At 43.6% G+C, this 22,126-nt stretch overlaps 1 protein-coding gene and 1 long non-coding RNA gene across 4 annotated transcripts in view; one reads left to right on the top strand and one right to left on the bottom strand.

Moving 5' to 3' along the window:
• The window catches only part of Cep135 (centrosomal protein 135), a 61,003-nt gene extending 46,889 nt beyond the window's left edge, over window positions 1-14,114 (top strand). For all 3 annotated transcript variants that reach the window (XM_085691746.2, XM_085691747.2, XM_085691745.2), the window contains exons 22-26: window positions 2,214-2,423; window positions 3,266-3,468; window positions 4,438-4,542; window positions 7,929-8,066; window positions 11,689-14,114. In XM_085691746.2, coding sequence (XP_085547872.2) covers window positions 2,214-2,423; window positions 3,266-3,468; window positions 4,438-4,542; window positions 7,929-8,031 — 621 coding nt within the window. In that variant the 3' untranslated portion in view covers window positions 8,032-8,066; window positions 11,689-14,114. The remainder of the gene's footprint in view (window positions 1-2,213; window positions 2,424-3,265; window positions 3,469-4,437; window positions 4,543-7,928; window positions 8,067-11,688) is intronic.
• A 134-nt stretch (window positions 14,115-14,248) lies between these two features.
• Window positions 14,249-21,609, bottom strand: LOC125387627 (uncharacterized). Its single transcript, XR_015738553.1, has 2 exons — window positions 21,012-21,609; window positions 14,249-19,884 (listed from the first exon to the last, which is right to left on the bottom strand). It is a non-coding gene; the product is annotated as an uncharacterized LOC125387627 (long non-coding RNA).
• Window positions 21,610-22,126: the final 517 nt, after the last annotated feature.

Below are 22,126 nucleotides of genomic sequence, written 5' to 3'. Positions count from 1 at the left end.
ATAATAGGCATTAAAATGTGGCTTAGCCATTTACCTTTTGGTGAAGTTTTTTCCACATTTTGGATCCTGACAGCCATGTCACTGTTGACATGGTGTGCTAGTTACTGACTTGGTTGCTATGATAAAATGACTAGCTAAGGGCTAGAGAGATGGTTCAGGAGGTAGAGCAATATCCCTGGCCCAGCATTTAGTCATATATAAGCTTTCATTATAATGACAGTTGACTAAAAATTTTATTAATACAGTTTGGAAGTCAGTTAAATTAATAAGAAATCTTAGTTTGATGTAAATATATTGCCCATTTTTTCTTGGTATAATTTTCTAATTTTCATCTTTCAGAAGAAAGTAACAATCTGTAGTGCACAGTTAGAACCTCCAAAATATATATGTGTTTAGTCCTAAACCTTAGCCTCTTATTTTGTAGTAGTGTCTTTTTATATATAACCAAGTAAATGAGGCCAAGTCTAAGACCCTTACAAAACAATGGCTTTTTAGACAAAGACTTGGGGACGACCACCATGCACAGACCAGGGCGGGATTGTTGCTGGGATCACAGCTGGTAACTTCCAGAACCAAGGACGCAGGCGTGGGATGATTTTGTTTCAGAATCTCTGGATTTACTGTCATTTGACATTTGCATTTCTAGCCCCTGGAACTATGAGAAGGACATTTCTAGGATTGCAGCTAAAGTCACTAAAGTTGAGGCTGCAGCCCCAGGACACTCATAGATTTGGGATCAAGAAGAGAGTTGCTGCGGTAACAGACATTGGAAATATGGAAGTCTTAGAATCGGGTAATTGGGTAACAGAAACTGGGTAGGCTTTGAGAGTGTGCTGAGAAAAGCCTAGATTGTCTTGAAGAGATAATTTTTAGAAGTTTTGATACTATGGGCTTCATAAAGAAGAGAAAATTGACTTGGGGACTAGTTCGGTTTGTAGAATGCCTGCCTAGCATGCATGAAGCCCTGACTATGAGTCCCACATACATGTAAGGTAGGTATGTTGGCTCATGCCTACTCTTCCAGCACTTGGAAGAAGTTCAAGATCATCATTAATTTAGTTGATTCTAGGCCAATTGAACTACAAGAGACACTGTCTCTAAATAAATAAACTTTAAAAAGAGAAGATAAATATTCTTTAGGTGCAGAATACATGTATTATTATATATGGAATATTTCTTCTAGCAAGGTCTCAAATAGAATTGAAGAACATATTACTGGACAGTGGAAAAAGGGTGACCTTGTTATGAAGAACATGGCAGAATTATGTATAGTGTTGGGAATACAATAGAACATGAAAGAGATGAACTTTGACATTTAACTGAGATGCCCACACAGTGTGGGAAGGAGGCCTCATTATGAGGGAGGGTACAGAAGGAACCAGAAGGGAACCAGAACTTTATGGCCTTCAGAAGTATTTCAGCATATCCATCCACATAGTATCCTGTAGGCAGCCTGGCAGTGTGACTAGATAACTCAGGATGGCAGCCACGGATCCAGCCAGCCATCTCAGCAGAGACTGCCAGCTCTGATCAGAAGAGACAGACATGAAGCGAAGGGAAGAAAAGCTGTTGGGCCTCTGGCATCTTCCTAGGTGAAGATGGGACACTGGCTTCTTGTCTTCTGGTGGCTGGTCTCCTTTCAGAGAGGGAGAATGACTCTAGGAGTGGCCCAGAAGCCACATGGGACCTAGGACTGCAGCTACAGGAAGTGCCAGTGTCCCTAAGGATTAAGGAAGACCATGCTGGGAGGCCCAGGGGACAGTCATTAAGACTTGAAATCTAAATTTAAATTTAAACCCTAGTTTTAAAACTTTAAATTTAAAAGAATGATTTGGAATCATATATTAATATATTTATTTAAAATATACTACTATTTGATAAGAAAATGCTATTATAACAAGGGATATTTATGAAGAAAATCTTTAAAACAGCCATTCATATTATTTTAGCATAATTTTCATCTTTATATCTTAATGTATACATGAGTTATTTAGTTATTATGATTAATAATTATATGCTCTTCCTTTTGTGCATTAACTAGGCTTTCTTAAAATAGCACTTTTCTTCCTGAGAATGTTTTAGCATATGTAAGAATTAGCACTTGCTTTTCTGAAGGAAGTTTGCGGCTACACAGGTTCCTGAAGCCGTCTTTGCAGGCTTGCACTTCAGGTGACTGGATTACGTTACTTTTATGTTTTGCTTTCTTTCCTCAGCACATCAATGCGCACCACGCTTACGAGTCTCAGATCTCATCAATGGCAAAAGCCATGTCTCGGTTAGAAGAAGAGCTGCGGCTTCTGGAGAATGAAAAGGCAACAGTGCTAACTGACCTGTCGTGTCTCCGGGAACTTTGCATTAAGCTGGATTCTGGCAAGGACCTCATGACCCAGCAGCTGAATTCCAAAAGCCTTGAGCTGGAGAGGGTAGGTGCTGAGAGAGGTTGTTGGGCGCCTTGCTTTGTGGAGCCCTTCAGGCACGGTTTTTCTTTACGTTCCTTTTTCATGAGTTGTTCTCTGTTAGTTCATTTTGACAGCAAGGTTTCGATAACTGGATTTGGCAACGGATTCTCTGCCAAGATTGTCTGCCAAGCATAAGGATAAGGGTGTAGTTCAGTGGTGGAGTCCTTGCCTTCGTGTGATGCTCTGGGTTTTGTCCCAGTGCTAAAAGGATAAAATTGGGTTTGCAATAGATGGTCCTTAAGAGATTTAGGCATTTTCTAACTGTAGAGCAGGAACAAATATTCTTTTCCTGTTTAGAAGTAAAATTTGATTGAAAGATTAAACAGTTCATGTTTTCGAAGTAGAATTCTTATTGATAAAAAATCTCAAGGTATTTAAATTATTAATTAACTAAATCCTGGACTTCCCCACCCCCAAGTTGAGGCATAACTTTGAACAAGCTGGTGTGTAATCTCATAGAAGTATATCTTTAGGGTTCACTTGCCAGGCCAAATACTGAGAAATTACAATATTGGCTTGATTGTGTAGTCAAAGAGCAAGCATACTGCATAGACTGGAGAAGCTCAAGGGTGGTGATCATGGAGGATGAAGTATGCCTTAAAGCCAAATAAGCCAAGCCCTTCATAAAAGTAGCAAGGGTAACTTTAAAATTGTTATGCTTTTCTTATGTTTAAAGAAATGTTTTGAAGTCTTCAACCAGTACTCAAAAATGAAACAATTGCTGACAATCACTATTATATTGAAAGATAAATAATTTTCAGACTAAGTCTAAATTTTTACTAAATTTATCTTTGTTTTTCCTGTAGTCAGTAGCAGAATTAGAAAATGTAAAATCCGAATCAGAACTGCTGAAAAAACAGCTGACAAGTGAGAGACAGACGATTAAAAATCTAGAGTCATTGTTAGCTACAAACAGAGACAAGGAATTCCATTCCCATTTAACCTCGCATGAGAAGGACACAGAAATCCAGCTGCTGAAGGAGAAGCTAAACCTCTCAGAGAGCAAACTGTAAGTGTCCTGGTGAAGGATTAATCTAATTAATGTCACCAATGAAAGTCAGGAGTCAGATATCAGGGTGAAAATCTGGAAGATCAGAGAAACAGGGGAGCAGTCACCGTCTCTTCCTCCCTCCCCAGTACCTCTCTCTGTCCAAAAGATCCTCTCTTAGGCCCGCCTTGCCACTTCCGGTCTCCTCCTTCTACAGTCGTCCAAACCTTTATGGTCAGGTAGTGACTAGCTCTGCCCTCTGGCTCCAAGCAAGCTTTATTTGTCAGAACACAAGACATCACACAGCATCCTGGAGCAACCAGTGTGGGGAAGTGTTGACCACAAGTGACTTTTCACCTCTTGTACAGCAAGGGCACTGTGGGAAGGTGATACAAAATCTCTGTAGCTGACTCTCTTATCTGACATTTCCGGACTTCCAGAGGACTAGCTCAGGAGCCGGGCTGGAAATGTGTACGTCTTGGCCCAGGTGGTGCCATGGGGGGTGGTGAGCTTCAGGGAAGAACCCGAGTTTGATGAGTGAGCGAAGGCATCAGTGGGGGAAAGCTGGTCATGGCGGCTGTGCTGTCGATGGGAAAGGCTTGGTCTGGTCTTCAGGAGTGTGCTCGTCTCCCTTGGGGAGGCCTAGGAGAGAAAAGCCTGGGCAGAGAGCACGGAGAAGAATGGGCTTTTTTCAGGGACTTGGGGAGTTGAAAACAGTGTTCTTCCTGAGGCAAGAGGCAAGGAAGAGCCACAGGCAGTACTTCACATCCTGCTTCTAGTTCCGTGTCTGCTGCGTGTGCAGCGCGTGCTATCAGCTCTGTAGCTGGCAGTAAACCTACAGCGTGCAGAAGAAGCCCCGAATCACAGAGGGCCATGTTGGAAAGCCAGGGTCCTTGTCTGTTCTTAGCATCACCTCCATTTGTGTTTGCACTTGATTCTACATGATGTCATTCATTTCTCATTGCTGAGCTGTTTGCATTTGTCTTTAAGAACTAGCCAGAGCCGAGAAACCGCTATGCTTCGAGCCAAAGTGACACAGTTGCAGGCCGATTATGATACTCTGAAAAGGCAGATTTCAAATGAGAGATATGAACGGTAAGACGTTTCTTTTTGACATTAAACAGTATTCCTGCATATCTTCTAGCCTATTGAAAGAGTATTTAATGTGACTTGCAAATAGCAAGTTTCTTTAGTATTAATAAGTAAAATAAATTTCTTAGTTAATTCTCTCATAGAGTAAAAGATTCTGTAAGAGACAGAATCCCTGCAGTATGGAAAAGAGCGCTTCTTGGAGCATTCTGCAGGGTGACAGTCAAGTCCAGATGGTGACATAGCCAAGGTCCCTGCAAGAGGCCCCCAGATACAGTGCATTGGGAAGCTTTGAATGCATATTATCATGAGATGATGATGATCGTGTCATAAGTGTAGCTAGCAGTTATGAGCTGGTACTCAACATGTGTCTGATTATCCCTGTATCTGCCTACATGATCACACTTGTATATGGCAGAGCCATGGTTTAAACACAAACGTATCTGTTCAGCCCAAAGCCCTTAACCTCTGTAATATATTCCCTGCTCCCTAATTATTTTCATGCTCGTAGTTCAGTTCATTTACTTCATGTTAAAACATTGAGTCCCTAAATATTGCAGAGATGAGACCTGCTTTAGCAGGTAAACCACGCCAGATGTAGTGGCTTGCATCTGTGTCCCAGCATTCAGGAGGCTGAGGCAGCGGGATCATGAGCTTAAGGGCCACCCTGGGAGACCAGTGTCCAAAAAGAAATGAATTATAATCAAAGTCTAATTTGCAAGTCAACAGCCAAGTTATATTTTTCTGTTGCTCTTTCTTAGACACCCGAGATTTGTTCTCAACTCGGCTAAAACTGCCTATTAGATCATTTAAAAATTTTTATCTTTCCCCATTTGCATCCAAACCTGAGTGATTGGTTGTATTGAGTCCACCGGGGATCCGCTGTGGTGTCAGTGGTTGTTGCTTTAGATAGAAGTGGGCTTGATTGCCGCAATGGTGTGGAAGCCATGGTGATTTGTTTGAACTTGGAAGACAGAGTACTAGACTGCATGTAATAAATAGTATCTCCTTCTTTAATGGTGGCTGCATTTTTCGGTAATCTGAGACCCTCAGTCATGCTCTCTATGGCTTCAGAGAAACCTTGGGCCTCAAAAACATGTCCTCCCTACTCTTCACTGTCAGATGAAGTGACACACTCTCATGGGCCCTGTCACCTCACCCTCAAGACAGAACCTGATTCTTGTGGGTGGAAAGAAACAGGAAAATAATCTCATTATTCCACTGCTTAATCCCTCAGAGGCCACAGTACACTAGCCAGGTCCTGTGTGTTCGTTTACATTTCTTGGAGTGAGGGAGAAATTGGAGAGGAGAAAGCCTTTTATAAGTTTCTTTGACAGGGTAATATTGAGGAAAGAAGGGGTTTGAGGAACTTCTCTAGGAAGGAAAGATGTACTGAGTAGCTCAAGAAAAGGCCCAGGCTGGAGACTGTGGAACCATAGAGTAGACGGTGGGCACTGGCAGACTGCAGATACCAGGAGTGTGTGTGTGACAAGGAAAGTTTGCTTTTTCACCTCAGACGTTTGGGAGACTTGAGCACAGAGAAGGCTAGAGTTTCATGCAAAGAGAGATAAGGAAGGAAGCGTCTAACATGGATGCACTGTCCTGAGCCTTCAGTGACTAGTTAGTGACATACAAGTGATACGTGATTGCTCCATACACAGACATTTAAATGCTTTAAGTTGATACATGCACACACACGAGAATGAATGTAAATAGCATGTGCCAGGCATGATGGTGTACACCTGTAATCCTTGGACTCAGTATGCTGAGGCAGGAGGATTGCAAGCCTGAGGTCAGCCTCCCCTACATAGCAGAAGCCTATCTTAAGAAGCCGATAAGAAATCTGTAAGGGCAGGGGTAGAATTTTATTGACTTATTTGGGGATGAATTCCCCCTCAGCTGGAATCAGTAAGGACTGTGTAACCAGGCCCTGGAGACCAGCACTGATGTGAGAAAAGGCAGAAGCAGAGCATCCGATACAGAGCTAAGACATGGCAGTGCGGGCAGAAGGGGAGCCAGGAAAGGACAGGGCGTGAAACTGAGGTGCTTAACTGTGCCAGATGCCACAAACGGCATAAAGGCAAGGAAGCTGCCTGTCAGCAGAACACTTGAGAAATTGTAACATGAGGGGGCCATCTTGTTGGGGGTATCTGTTCCCGCCCAGTACCCCACAGACTGCGTATCCCAAAGAGAAAATCACACACAGGACTCCATAAGGTTATAAACTGATTGGCCCATTAGGTCAGGCTACTTATTAGCTCTTATAAGTTATCTTAACCCATTATTCTCATCTATGTTAGCCATAATGGCTCCGTACCTTTCTCAGTGAGACAGTTTACATGTTGCTTCTTTGGTGATCTGGACAGGAATGGCAGAGGGACCTTCCTCCTCCGTAGCCTTATTCTATTCTCATTGCCCTGCCTCTACTTCCTGTCTGGTTGACCCACCTATACTGCCTGCCTGGCCAATCAGCGTTTTATTAAAAGATGATTGACAGAATACAGACAATTCTCCCGCATCAAGAAATAAATTCTTAATTGTATTTTAAAACATAAAGAAAAAAGAAAGCTCTTCCAGAATCACTATTAATATCTTTAACATGTAGTTGTATATTGGTTTTTGTTTGCTTTGGTTTTGTTTTTTGAGACAACGTTTCTCTCCTTTGGCCTCTGCCTCCCGAGTGCTGGCATTACAGACATATGTCACCCTGGCCAGTTTATGTGGATTTGTATGTTTCTGAAAGTATACTTGATATCCTACTTTTTTAGTAGATATATTGTGATTGTTTTTAATATATTATTTTGTTGATGTCCTAATGTTATGACTTAGCTATAGCATAATTGTTTTGAACAATTTCTTCTAATGCATATATATTCTTTTAACTAAAATATTTTATGTATTCCTGAAAAAAATAAACTACAAATTGGGACTGGAGGGACAGTCCAGTCGTTAAGAGCCCTGGCTGCTTGCCCAGAGGACCCAGTCCTACATAGTGACTCGGCTATCTGTAACTAACCATTTTCTCGTTTCCACAGGCACCAGGCTTGTATGTTGTGATAGACATGCGTGTAGGCAAGCACCCATACATATGAATAAAAATCCTGCAGATTTGGTGAAAGTATATAAGGCTAAGCCAGGCATCCTATCCACTTGCAGTCCCAGCTTCTTTGAGGGACAAAGGTGGGAGAATCAATTGAGCCCCTGGGTCTAGGATAGCTTGGGTAACATAGTAGGGTTCCATTTCAAAGACAAAACAAACTAAACCAAAATGAAGCTGGTAGAAATGCTAATTACATTGGTAGGTGTTACTTAATTGACCAATAACCCCAAAAGCCACTTTTTGGTTTTGCGTGGTGCTTACATAGAATCTCTTCTGTGATCTTCACCAACAGAGAACGAGCAATCCAGGAGATGCGCCGGCATGGTCTTCCTACGTCACCTCTGAGTTCTACTCTGAAATCTCCTGTACAGTCTCCTGAACATATAAATGCATAGTTATCAAAAAGCTATGTATCAGATACCAAGGACAGGTAAAGCTAATCTGTAGTTGTAAAAATTTTGGAATTGTCATCCCTGTCAGAGAAAAGAGATGGCTTAGAGAGGGGAACTACCTGGAGCAATGGAAATGTTCTGTGCGTTGGTGGCACGTCAGCTGAGGATCTGATCCATGCATTTCACTGTGTGTCAGTTGTACCCAGCTGAAAAGGGAAGGGTTAGGAATGTGGCTCTATTAAGGAGCATTTGCCTTGCATGTAGGAACCTTGGGTTCATTAGCCCTGCAGAGGAGTTGTAGGTTTGGAATCAAAGCTACAGCAAAGTGCTAGGAAGTATGAGGTGACACAGGGTGGTATCAATTAAGTACCAAACTCAGTGTACAAATGACAGCTGGCTGAGGAAAGTGGGAAAGGCTTCGAGACAGCGGGTGAGGCACAGTACACTCCATTTGACAGGAATGGGGGGCTGTAGGAGGACAATGTGGGAGAAAGGTTTGAAAGGAAGGATGGGGCACACAAAGTCTGTGGAGGTGAGATTACATGCGGATGTAGGCTCCACTCTAACTCAGAAGGGCCCTGAGTCTGTCTTGACTGTAGGTGGATACAGAGGAGTTGAGTGAAGACTTTGTCTGTGGTGGTCCTGCCTCACCGCTGTGTCTGAGCCACACAGGAAGTGTAGGGACCAGACAGAGAAAGAGCAGTAAGAGTTTGAAACGGATCGCAGAATGAGTTCAGAAAACCGTGTTCCCAGTTCTTAGGAGGTGGAAGCAGGAAAGTCAAGAGTTCAAAGTCATCTTCAGCTACATAGTGAGTTTGAGGCTAACCTAGGCTACCTGAGACCCTGCCTCAAACAGACAAGAAAAGGCACTGTAGGTGGCTCACGGGGACAAAGGAAACATGTGCCCTCCCTTGATTCTAGCCTCAGGCTCTGCTCGGAAAGCAGCCATCTTCAGTGTTAAAGCCTAGATTCTTTTTCGTTTTTGGATTTTATCAGTGCCATTGTGCATTCCTGGACTCTTATTCTCGGTGGTGCATTGGTGAGATCCAGCCACTGATACGTGTGCTCTGGGTGGTTATTATCGCTGCACAGTGGAGTACCCTGATGTGCCCTTACACCGTTAGTTTACACTCGGCTTGATGGGCGTTGGGTAGCTGCTAAGAAGAACGCCCTGAGTATAAACTTAGGACTGAAATTGCTGAGGTCACTCATGTCCAAGCTTCCATGGATGTGAGGATCTGGTCCCAGGTAGCTGATGTTAGGATACCTTCGGCCGAGGCAGAGTTGAAGGGTTGGCACTAATTCCTTGGAGATAGCCTGAGTCAGACCCTGGCTTTGACAGATAACCACTGAAGAATGCAGACTCGCTGACAGAAATGGCTGAGTCAGTTTCTTTAAAGTGTGTATTTCTGTGCCTATCTTAGTAGAAGTGCTGTGTGTAGAAGATAGTAAGCGTTTCCTCAGAGGCTCAAAGCTCTCATACAAGCAGTGGTCACTCTGTGCTTTCCCATCCTGGGGCCAGTGTTAGGGTCCTGCTCTCAGGGTGCCTGATTGCTACTTTTTGCCTCAGTGTTTACATTCTTACAACATTGACTTTTCTCTTTCACCTTGAGTGGTTGCACCCTTACATCCAGCAAGGTGCTGGTTACTTCCAGGGTGCTTAGGTGCCTCAGAACAAGGTAACAAACACTTTCACACTTGACCCCGGTAGTTTAGCTCTGCAGGTGACCAAGTAGGATGTGGAGCCAGTAGCTCCTGCCTCTCTGCATAAAGTTAAACATTTCTGAGTGTCGTCCATCTTTACATATTGTCCAGGACGGCCGCTTATCTACACAAGCGAAGCTGGGTGGTTCTGATGCACCCCGCAGCCTGTGCATCTAAGACATCTACTTGCTGGCTTCTCTCATCGGGTAGCCTCTAAAAACCTCAGCTGAAACCCATGGGCGATGGGGGAAGTAAATTGACAAGTAATTCATTGGTTTTATTTTAAAAAGTCTTGACTTTGTAGATTCCCTAAAATATTCCTGGGGACTCAGGGATTCTTGGACTTAAGAGCCTCTGATCACAGGGCTGGGGACCCTCAGGGTGGGAGAGTGCTCACCAAGCATCAGCAAGGCCCTTGGTTTGATTCCCAGCCCCTAAAGTGAATGTGTATGTGCATGTGTGATGTGCGGCCTGTCTGTGAACATAGAAAGTCCCGAAGTCATGCTGCATGGCTCCCTCTGTTGCTGTGCACTCTGCTCTTCCTCACTGAACCTGGAGCTCACCATTTCAGTTAGATTGGGCTGGTCAGCGAGCCCCAAAATCCATCTTTCTTTTGCATTCCCCCAGCTCTGGGGTTGCTCAGGGTCTGGCTCGTGTGTGTGTGTGTGTGTGTGCTGGAGATCTGAACGCAGGCCCTCATCTTTCATAGCAAGCGCTTTACCTGCTGTTCCCTCTGCAGAGCGTGTTCCACGTGGCTCCACTGTTGGTACCCTCAGCCCTGCTCTAGGCTCTGGCTCTCCACACCCTCACCACACTCTTTCCATTTCCAGAGTTACGACCCTCCTGGCCTATGTGTGTTAGAAAATCTTTACAGAAAAAAAAAAAAAAGAAAATCTTTACAGCTGTTAACAGACACGACTTTTAATTTCGTAGTAATTGACAATTCTCAATGTTCCAATTTGTTTATTAGCCAGTAATCCATTTTTGTAGATGTTTCTGGGTGATGTCGCTAAAACTAATTTTAAAGGATTTCTCCAGTGAGTACTCAGAGACAAATTACACATGAAATCGTTTCTCGGATTAGTGTCTCTCTAGTAGTAAAAATATATAACCCAATTTTTGCTCTTATTTTCTTTTTATTAACACCACATGAGATAGGAAAGCCTGTTTTTCCTACTGCCCCACAGTCAACACAACCCTTCTGGCTATTAATTCTCCATCATACAGCATATAATTTCATTCCTTTCTTTAAACTGCTCTGTCTGAAGACAGCGCCGGATCCCATTGGTAAGGGTCAGCCAACAAGACTCCTCCCCACACCAGGTGCCAAGTACAACCCCAGGTGGATGTGCTTCTGACCTTCCTGCTGTTAAACCTAGGGTCCCACAGGTTTCCCTCCCAGGGTTGACGGAATTTTCCAGGGGCTCAGGTTACCCAGTTACTACAAAAGATACCAATGAATGACCAGACACAAAATGCAAGGAAGTTTACATGGCTTCCATTCCCTCCCCAAGTACAACTTCGAGCATCCAGCTCTCCAACCCTAGTACCCTTGACCTTTACAGAGACTTCAGTTCCTGGCATAGCACACTGACACATCACTAGCACTGGTGACTGGGCCCTTGGCCTTCCTCCTCTACCCAGCATCAGCATCCCAGAATCACCCTACTGCCCAGGTACCTCCCAAGAACCCTGTGCCTGATGTGGGGGCGGGGCAGAGACCACTGTGTGTTTCTTCTTTAATCCCAGTGCCACACAGGCACCGAGGAGCCGCATCAGCAACCCCCATGTCATGCTCTTCTCGCCTCTGTCTTCACGTAGACTGGTGCTCCCCAAATATGATGAGATTTGGGAGACAAGTGTTTATTAGAGACTGTAATTTGAAACACCATTGAATTAAGTTTTTCTTTAATATGTTAAGTAACTCTATCATTTTTCTCTTCATTCACTTTTCAGATAATGGTTTTCAGTGAGTTCCCAGGTGGATTTTTGTAAGAACACAAGAGTAATGAAATATTTGAAGTACTTGTTCCTGCGAATCATGAACAGTGACACAGATTCTACCTCTGTCAACCTTTATTTAAATCAGTGGATATTTATGTAAAAATGTTTAGTTTAGAAGAGCCCTACATATATATTTTCATATATGTGAAAAACAAAATATGTATTAATAATAGTGCTTAACTGATGTGATATGTGTATTTTTATTATTTACAACTAAAATTACTCCTTAAAATGTATTTATACTGTGAACTAATTTAATATACTCACATTATGCTTTAATAATCTGTTTCTTATTGAGCCATAATATATGCATGTAAATATTCCTCCCTTATTTGGATGTGCTTGGTTTTCATACCTGTGTGTATAGCCTGTAGCATGATCAGCTAAGAGAATGGTCCATTGGATGCTTTTCTCTTCAGTAGCATCAATCCACATTTGCTGTCTACCATCCAGGGGAATATATTTAAATATAGTCTCAATAGCACAACTCTCTTTTTTTAATAAGAGAAAGAGTTTATTTGAACTTACTGTTCCAGAGGAATAGAGTCCATCAGGGAAGTGTCAGGCAAAGCAGGAGGAGCAGGAAACAGTGATCTCGTCTTTACCACAGCACAAAGGAGAGAGTGAACAGTAAGTAGAGAGAAACTGTACTTGGGGCTGGAGAGATGGCTCAGTGGTTAAGAGCATTGCCTGCTCTTCCAAGGGTCCTGAGTTCAATTCCCGCAACCACATGGTGGCTCACAACCATCTGTAATGTTGTGGCTCACAACCATATGTAATGTGTGGCTCATTACCATCTGTAATGAGGTCTGGTGCCCTCTTCTGACCTGCAGACATACACACAGACAGAATATTGTATACATAATAAATAAATATATATATAAAAAGAGAGAAACTGTACTCTGAAAGCCCTTCTCCCGGAAACATGCTTGGCTCCGGTAAGTCTGTTCCTCCTAAACCTCCCAAAGTGTTCAGGTATCTCAGCCTATGGGGTACATTTCTCATTCAAACCATCATGTTTTGTAAAGCCAAAAATTTAACTGCTAACATTTCTCTTTTTCCTGAGATGTTTTTGTTATTTCTGAAGGTTCAGATCTACTGGAGATCAGTAAGTTCAGCTATTTCCTTGAAAATCATTTATATTACCATCAACTTTGAAGAACATTTCCCTGGATGTAGAATCCTAGTCTGTAGGACAATTTCCTTCATCGAGCCTTTTAAAGAGATAACTTTGTTATGTACCTAGTGACCTCACTAGCAGAACTCTTGATAAAGTTGTTATTGCCATGTGTAATTAATTATTCCAGTCTGGAAGAACTATGGTGGAAAAAATACATTTATCTGATAGACCTTATTATTTTGGCTCTTCACATGGTACAATATTTTATTAGAATTAAGTTAAAAGGTATTCAGAGTTTTGTTGAATAATGAAATGGAAATTTGAGGCATTTTTAACTAATTAAATTCCTCAACATACTAGTCTAAAATTTCAGAATATGAACGTATATAATGTAAATGTAGAAAAATATTTTTGTTATAAGTCCAATGTATATTTGATAATACCTATATGTGGCCTGTAGCCATGTGTAATGTAACGCAGTCTTTCCAAATAGTATGTAAACACCATTCCTATGGCATATAAACTGAAAACAGCTTCTTAGAAATTCACTTTCAATGTTGTCATTTTAAAGAATTTAGGTATATGCAAACATTAAGGAAAGAGCAGAAGTCCAAAATAGAGTATAAGCTACAAATACTAATCATGTTCAACTGTTCACATACGATGAAAATTCTCTTTTCAAACTAGATTTCATTATGGCCAAGAAAGAATTTCAAAGTCAGCATAGACAGGTGAGAGATCAACCACGAACAACATGTATTGTTTCTTCTTGATTACTAAAGTGGGTTTGTGTTCATGTCTGTGGAGGCAGGGAGTGTTCTTGTGTAGCTAGTGCCTGGCAATTGTTCACTTCATATCTGAGCGTAGGACACCTTACTCTCCCACCATCTTTGGGGTTTATTCATTCTATCTCCTTTGACTAAATTCATGTTTTATAGCAAAATGCCAAAGGGCAGGGGCATTTGCAATGTCGGTGGAAAATCTTTTAGTGAATACACATAAAAAAATATTTGTCCCCACCCTTTTCCCCAAATCAGCAGCAAGACACTTCGTTAGTGTTCATTTCTAATGTTTTCTGTAATTATAAATGTGTCATTCTCATAATTGTTATTTTATAACCATCATGCTACAGGTTTTTAAAAAACGATTTTAATTTAAAGTACTGTGTTTTTTATAGATATTTATACTTTTGTTTTAAATAATTTTAAATTATGGAACTTGACTATAGATTTAGCAATAAACATGCCTATCAATTTGCCCTCTCTTTCTTTCCAATATGTTTTATAATTTTGTGTTAGTAATAGTCTTAATTCTGAAATTAAGTAGAATTTACTCAAATCAGGTTTCATCATGATGGGGCTTGGGAAAATCCTTCAACTTAGGGGCCAGCCACCTTTTAAAATAATCGTTTATTTCCAGTTAGTTCAAAATACAAGTTCCTATTAGGCACACTGAGCAAAATGCATTAAGGTGTGTTTGTAGTTACAAAGTCTCCTCACTGTAAATACTTTTTATGGGCAGTTGCCTTAGTCTGTGACATCTTCCCTCCTCATTGCAATTTATCACACACTCATGCCTTCTCCCATATTTAGAAGAGTCGACCCATGGCTGTCGCTCTGCCCCTGGCACTAGTTAGCATCAGTCATTTTATGTCAGGGTCTTTGTGGTCTGCACACGGTAGTTACCTGAAGGACTTCAAGGAAAACCTACACATGAACACACACTCTACACCAAATAATGAGAAATTCCACGAATGGGGCACAGTCTTGCGCTTGACCGGGTTTACAGGGCTAAGCATGGATGACCTCCTGTGGAGAGGGGCTGAAGTATAATCAGTGATTGGTCACCCCCATAACAGTCATGCTACTGTTGTATCTGTGGGCACATCGTGCCTGGTTGAGTAAGATCACTGATGACAATCCTCCCTCAACAGCCTGTGTAGACAGCACTTCCCACTGTAGCCCATAGAATTTCGGCGTGTTCTTTTCTCATTTTCATTCAGTTCTGGGAAGTTTTTCTTACCCTGTGACTTTGTGCAGGTAATTTCTCTTGCTGCTCACTTGTAGTGCTTATTCCATTGTGATCCACTATAATTTAAGGACTTACTTTAATTTCCTGTATCTATGAAGACTTGCCTTGTATCCTACTGTATGATCTATTTTAGAGAAAGGTCCATGGCTTGATCAACCTGTTCCTGAAGCCTCAGTTTCCTGGACTAGTCAGTGATAGGGATGGGGCCCAACCTGCTTTTGGAAGCAGCTTCCACTTCCCATCCTCCCGTCGGGAGCTGAGCAGCTGCAGCCTGTTCTTACTTTCCTGGTAAAAATATCCAGTGCTGAAAGGAGGTAGGAAGAAGCAGATGAATTCAGTGCAGAAGCTGGAGAGCAAAGTCTCCATATAATGTCAGAAGATGGTAAAACAGGAAGGGGGAGATTCAGCAGTGAAGACGATGTGGTGGTTTGGATGTAATTGGCCCCCATAAGCTCATAGGGAGTGGCACTATTCAGATGTAGTGCTTTATTGGAGTAGGTATGACCTTGTTTGAGGAAGTGTGTCACTGAGGGAGTGGACTTTGAGGTCTCCTTGCTCAAGCTCAGTGCGATACACAGGCCACTTCCTGTTGCCTTCTGATGAAGATGTACCAGCACCAGGTCTGCCTGCATGCCACATGCTTCGCACCATGATGATAATAGACCGAGCCTCCGAGACTAAGCCACCCCAATTCAGTGTTTTCCTTGTACAAGTCTCCGTGATTAGAGTCTTCACAGCAACCTGTTATTCACAGCGGTAGAAACCCTAACAAAGAAGTAAAAGCAACACAAAAGAAAATTGTAGCAAATAAAAAACACAAGTATGAGTACATGTTTAGACCTCTGGGATACAGTCAAAAGACCAAACCTGAGAATCAGCGAGAATACAAGAAGGAGCTGAGTTAAACACAAAGGCTTGGAGAATCTGTCAGCGTCTGTAAAAATATAGAAGAAAACATAGAGGGTATAAATAGGAAGGTGTCCTGCTTGAAGCCTTAGCTAGGTCAACAAGATAAGGAAACAGGATACAGACAGGAAATGAAGTCAAACCCCTATTTCCAAACTAAATAATTCCATCCTTAGAAGCCCTGAAGACTCTAGAGAACTTAGTTCTGAGAACACGTTCAGCAAGGCAGCCGGGCACAGAACTAACATAGGAAGCCAGTGGCTTGCGGTGCAGCTTTTATTATTTGATGATGTTCCTATCCCACTTTGAAGAAAGATGGGTGAGTGGGACCCATGAATGCCAACGAGGCCAAGGTATCTGGAGGGATTAGAGGAAGCTGACAGGGCAGCTGTGTAAGCTATATAAACAAACCACAAATATTCAACACCCCAAACCAAAATCAACCACCAATAAATAGGCTAGTGAATTGAATAGGTAGTTTGCAAAAGAGGAAGTATAAGTAGCAATATGATGTGGGATTTCCCTCTGTGTGCTGCTGTGATTGCCACTAATGAATAAAGAAACTGCCTTGGACCTATAGCAGGGTAGAACTTAGGTAGGCGGGGAAGACAGAAATAAATGCTGGGAGAAAGGGTGGAGTCAGAGAGAAGTCATATAGCCTGCCAGAGACAGATGCTGGGAACTTTAGCCAGTAAGCCATAGCTACATGGTGAATACACCGATTAATGGAAATGGGTTAAATTAATATGTAAGAGTTAGCCAATGAGAAGCTAGAGCTAATGGACCAAGCAGTTATTTAATTAATACAGTTTCTGTGTGATTATTTTGGGTCTAAGCTGGGCGGCCGGGAACCAACAAGTGGCCTCCCACTACAGCAATACACACTTGAAAAATGCTCAGCATCCTTGACCATCAAGGAGATAGGAAGTTAACACTGCCTTGAGACTCCAGCTTGCCCCAGTCGGCACAACTGTTAAGAAAACATGACAGTACTGGGGAGAAGGGGAAAAGACAACTCCTTACACACTGCTGGTGGGATGTTAGCTTGTACAGCTACGATGGACATCAGTGTGGAGCTCCTCCAAAACTCAAATGAGAACATCTGGCCCAGCTGTGTTCCTGGACATACACCTGAAGGACTCCTCGTCAGTTCGCCACAGAATGTACATCCACGCTTATGGCTGCACGACTGGCAATAGAGAGGATGTGGAACGAACCTAGCCATCCATCAGGAGATCAGTGAATAATGAAAATGTGGTGCGTATATACAATGGCCATAAACCAAGATGGCATCATAGGTGAAAAGATTGGGTCAATCTTTTTAAAAAGCATATTAAACAGAGTGAGACTCAAAGAATTACATGTTTTCTTTGCATCTACATTTAAAATGACATTTTTACATAAGTGTGTGTGTGTGTGTGTGTGTGTGTGTGTGTCTCACAGGGCTACAGTGGGACTCGGAATTGGGAAAGGAGGAAGGAATAGAATGCATGTGACACAAAAGCAGAAAGAGAAATTATCAGGGTTTTAAGAAAGGAACCAGAAAGAATGAGGGAGAACAAAGCAGGGAAGTGGCGGACAATAAACTATGCCAAAGTATAATAATGCATATATATGGGCATATGCTAGGCCTCCTTCCTAACATGTATGAGGTCCGACAATCAATTCCCAATAACAAATACATAGCTCAAGACCATTTATTAGCCACAAAGGAAACCTAGGAAATGAAAGGGTTAAACCATTTCCTTTCTGGCCACAATAAAAAAAATTAAATAAAATTAAAAGACAGGAATTCTAGCACTTGGGAACTAAAATTTTTCATAAATTTCCCTTGGATGAAAGAAATCATGAGAGACCAAATTTAGTGGAGTGTGCATAATTTCGTCCCAACATACAAGAGACTGAGGCAGGAGAATTGTAGTGGGTTCAAGGCCAGCGTAGTCTACAATCCCAAAAGGCCAAACTAAGAACAGAAATCACGAGAGAAATGAAATTATTTGGGATCTAGAATTAATGATAATGGACTGAAACATCTGGGGTACAAATATGTCATCAGAAGACACACAACTTCAAATCTGTTAGAAGAAAACCACTAACAAACATTTACCTCTATGTTAGAAAAATGCACAGCAACCTCCACTGCCTTCACTGCCTGCTGAAAAACAAAGCAGATAAAAAGGAAATCATAAAATCAACCACAAAAAGTAAGATTAACCAAGTCAAGAATGGATGAAATGGGTAAGTTCCAAGAAAGTTTAAAATGCTGAAATTTAGATTAAGAAATATGAAATTCAGATGGAACAATATACGATAAAGATAAATAATATGTGATAAAGGTCTAGGATTTGAGTTTATAAACAAAGTGATGAATTAGTATCTGGATGTATCATGGATGCAGGCAGGAAACAAGATTCTTGGTCAGGCATAAAATCCCTTATCACTCATGGCACAGTGGGCACCATAAGAGTGTGTCTGCATTGGTTTCTCTGGCTCCCAAGCCCTGAGGCATGTAGAAAGGTCCAGATACATATCAATCATGCAGAGGTTCACAGCACAGCCTAGCAACACTGAGCTCTGCAAACCTGTCTCTTTCGTAGCAGGTGAAAATAAGCCTGCTCTTCGTAGACAGTGCCTCACCCCTCAAGGCTGCTGCTTACCACAAGCACAGGGCTGAGACATGCCTGGGTAGCATCCTGGAGTGCCTTGCTTTACTGTATCATCCAAAGGATATGCAGGGGTGCTCAAAATACACAGAAAACTGTCTGGAGGACACTATTTGGCCCTACATTTGGAAGACAAGCTTGCAGCTAAGTTGTGTGTGTGTGTGTGTGTGTGTGTGTGTGTGTGTGTGTACCCCCACTTCATTGGCTGCACTGTCTAATGGCCACCAGAGGCTGGAAGCAATCCTGTTTAATAATAAAGGCTGATCGCAATAGGATTCCCAGGATCAGACATAATTGACCTCTGTCATACCTCCCAAGGTCCCGGAAACAACTCTAGCTGTCATGGGGAAAGGTATTGGGTATCATCACTCGTACAGCTAAGATGCAGCCTAAAGTCTCTCCACTTTGGGTTGTGTTGTCAAATAGCTCTAGATCATCATTACATTGTCTGGGTAAGAAACATGGGCAGTGTCTGTCACTGGCCAAATTTAGCCTTGTCAACCATACATGATGCAACTCAAGTGTGACAGTAAATCTTGTCAACTTGATGGGCTTCAGAATCACCATGGAAACCAACCAACCTCCGGGCTTGTCTGTGAGGGAATTTCTACATAGAGTTAAATGTGGTGGGACCACCCACCCTAAATGTCGGTAGCACTGGTACATGGGCTGGGGTCCTGGATAAAATAATAACAGAACCCCAGCATTTATCACCGCTTCCTGACCGTGGATGTCACATGACCGACCAGCTGCCTCGGACTCCTCTTCTGTTCCTTCTCTGTTCAGCTGTGAGCCAAAGTCAGGCATTTTATCGCAGAAACAAGGACAGAAACTAATATACTGGGCAGCTCTGCAGTCAGAAGAAGCTGATGAATTTGTATTCGGTTAGAAAAATGTTGTGCTAGTCTGTATTTGGATGTGTACAAAGTAGAGGCCGTGGATGGTAGCCTTCCATGTATAGCATTTAGGGGGAGCAATGGTTAAAGAACGGTCATGCGCACATAAGTTTGTTTTCAGGCCAGAACAGCAGTAGGTTGGATGTGGAGGCAGGTTGGAGGGTGGCATCAGGTTGAATGGTGGTGGCATGTTGGATGTGGCAGCAGGTTGGACGTGGCAGCAGGTGGACATAGTGGCAGGTTGGATGTGGCGGCAGGTGGATGTGGCGGCAGGTAGACGTGGCGGCAGGTTGGACGTGGCAGCAGGTTGGATGTGGTGGCAGGTGGATGTGGCGGCAGGTAGACGTGGTGGCAGGTTGGATGTGGCAGCAGGTTGGAGGGTGGCGTCAGGTTGAATGGTGGTGGCATGTTGGATGTGGCAGCAGGTTGGAAGTGGCGGCAGGTTGGACGTGGCCGCCGGTTGGATAACACGCCATTGCAGTGTCCTGATTCAGGCCACCATGTGATGAGCTAGGAAACTGCAGTGTTGGATCTGGGAGTGAAAAGAGCATTCACTGTTACTGAGTTGGAGCCATCAAAGGATGCTGATTTGCGATCAAACAATGCCTGGGTCTGATCCATTCTGTCTCGGCACCAAAAAAGTCTGATAGGGAATACAGCCTCCCTTTTGGTGGTCTGTTTCTTTAGGTGCATAATAAAGCTGCACACACTGTTCCTGAGAGACCTGCCCTGGTCAGCAGCCTCTGCACATTCCTGGCTACCAGCCACTTCTGCCGGCAAAGCAGTGAGAACACTCCCGAGCAGGGTGCTGCGGCTAAGACTCTGACTTCCCAGCCCGAGGACCAAGGCCCTCTTACCGGATCTTGGCTCACACACTGGTGACAAATGGCATAGAGTTTGTCCCACTGACCTATCTCTTGCTTTAGGCTACGACTGGCGTAATCCTTAATGAGACTTATGAAATAGAGAAAAGATGTGTAGCTGGAGATCTTCTGCCAACACTTAGAATGTTGTTTTTATTATTATAATATGCATAAAATTTAGGTCTTGAAGGAGACCCTGAAACCTCCAAACCAGCAATTCCTAATTGTACTCTAAGCAAGTGTCCTTATACCCACACAGAAGGGTGGTCCTCACCCCACATCAAGAAAATGCCTCCTTACAACAGTGGGGGACCACTACAGAAAACCACAGCCAATCAAAATGCAGAGTTGTCGAGACCACGCCCAACTGATGCATCTCCAAATCAACTCCTACACCTAAGGCTCAGGAAACATTGTAGAAGAGGGGCCAGAAAAACTACAGAAGTCAGAGGAACAGGGGGTTTGCTGTGAGATTGTAACTCCTAGAAATGTCAGAAGCTACACCCGTGAAGTGTCACCAACATAACGGCCTATACGTGAGTCGTACAGGGATGAAACCAACATCTGTTTTTCAGCGTACGCTGCAATGGCATCAAGCATATTCATAATGTTAAACAGCTACCACCATTTCCCACTTCCTGAACTGTTTCTTTTTTAAATTTCCTTTTTATTTATTCTTTGCATCCTTCGTGTCACGCCTCTCGATCCCGTTCATTTCCTGTTCCCGTGTATCCACCCTCTGCCCTTGCAGCTCCTCCCAGATGAAATTTAAAAGAAAAATAAAAGGAAAAACAACCTCATCATGGAGGCTGCAGTGTGACACAGTGAGTCACGCAGTAAACCCATTTATCCATATGTCTTTACTTGCAAGTGCTCACTGCAAAGAGCCATTGGCCTGGCTCAAGGCCTCTGGATTCTGCTACACCTTTGATGCTGGGCCCTCGCTGGAACTCTTCTTGATTACCCTGCTGTTGCCCTGTGTCGTGGAGATCCTGCAGCTTTGGGTCTGTAGGGCTGGTCCCTTCACATGCTCCAGCAGATCACAGGTGGGGTAGATGTTGGGGTGGGGCAACCCTAACCCTGGTTTTGGCTCTGGGTAGTTGCAAGGTTGGTCAGTCCGCCAGCTCTCCCTTGTCCTTACCACTAGGATGAGCTCTCCTGCATTGCCCTGGTGAGTTCACCCCTGGCAGCCATGAGCAGGGGCGGGGCCAGCTCTCCTGCCCTCAGGGTCAGGTCTGCACCTGCACTGTCAGGGACAGCTCTACTGTGTAGTCCAGGCGTGGGGCAGGGGCCGCTCCCCCCACCCCCAGAGGCCATAGCAGACAAGGAGCAGGAGCAGCTCTTCCGCTCTCCCACCTGGCTCAGGCATTGATGGGGGCGGACATCTCTCTCCTACCCCTGCTGCCACACCACAGGTGAGTAATGGGGACAGCTCCTCCATGCTCACAGTATCAGGCCTGGTTCACCCACACCTCTGCCGATCCGTGTTGCCTGGGCAAGGTACAGAGCCTGCTCTCCCGAGTGTTGCAGCTGGTGGCAGATGGGGCCAGCTTTCCCACCTGCCTCAAGCATTGATGGGCAAGGGGGAGGAATTTCCTCCCTCCCATGCTGTCTCGTGACAGGAGAATAACGAGGACAGCTCACAACTTCGGGGCTGGCTCACCCACGCCTCAACCAACAGGGTTGGCTCTACTGTGCTACCCAGGTGAGGAGCAGGGCCTGCTCTCCCGAGTGTTACAGCTGACAGGGGGTAGCAGGGTGACTGACAGGGGTAGCTCTTCTGCCCTTCTGACCTCAGGGCCAACTCTCCCACCTGTCTCAGGCACTGATGGATAAGGGGTGGAGTGGAAGGGATTAGGGCATCTCTCCCCTGCCCATGCCACCACATGACACATGAGTAATGGAGACAGC

The sequence above is a fragment of the Myodes glareolus genome, chromosome 8, assembly GCF_982192425.1.
Source record: "Myodes glareolus chromosome 8, mMyoGla1.1, whole genome shotgun sequence".
NCBI lineage: Eukaryota > Metazoa > Chordata > Mammalia > Rodentia > Cricetidae > Myodes > Myodes glareolus.
This window is presented reverse-complemented; position numbering and strand designations above follow the sequence as displayed.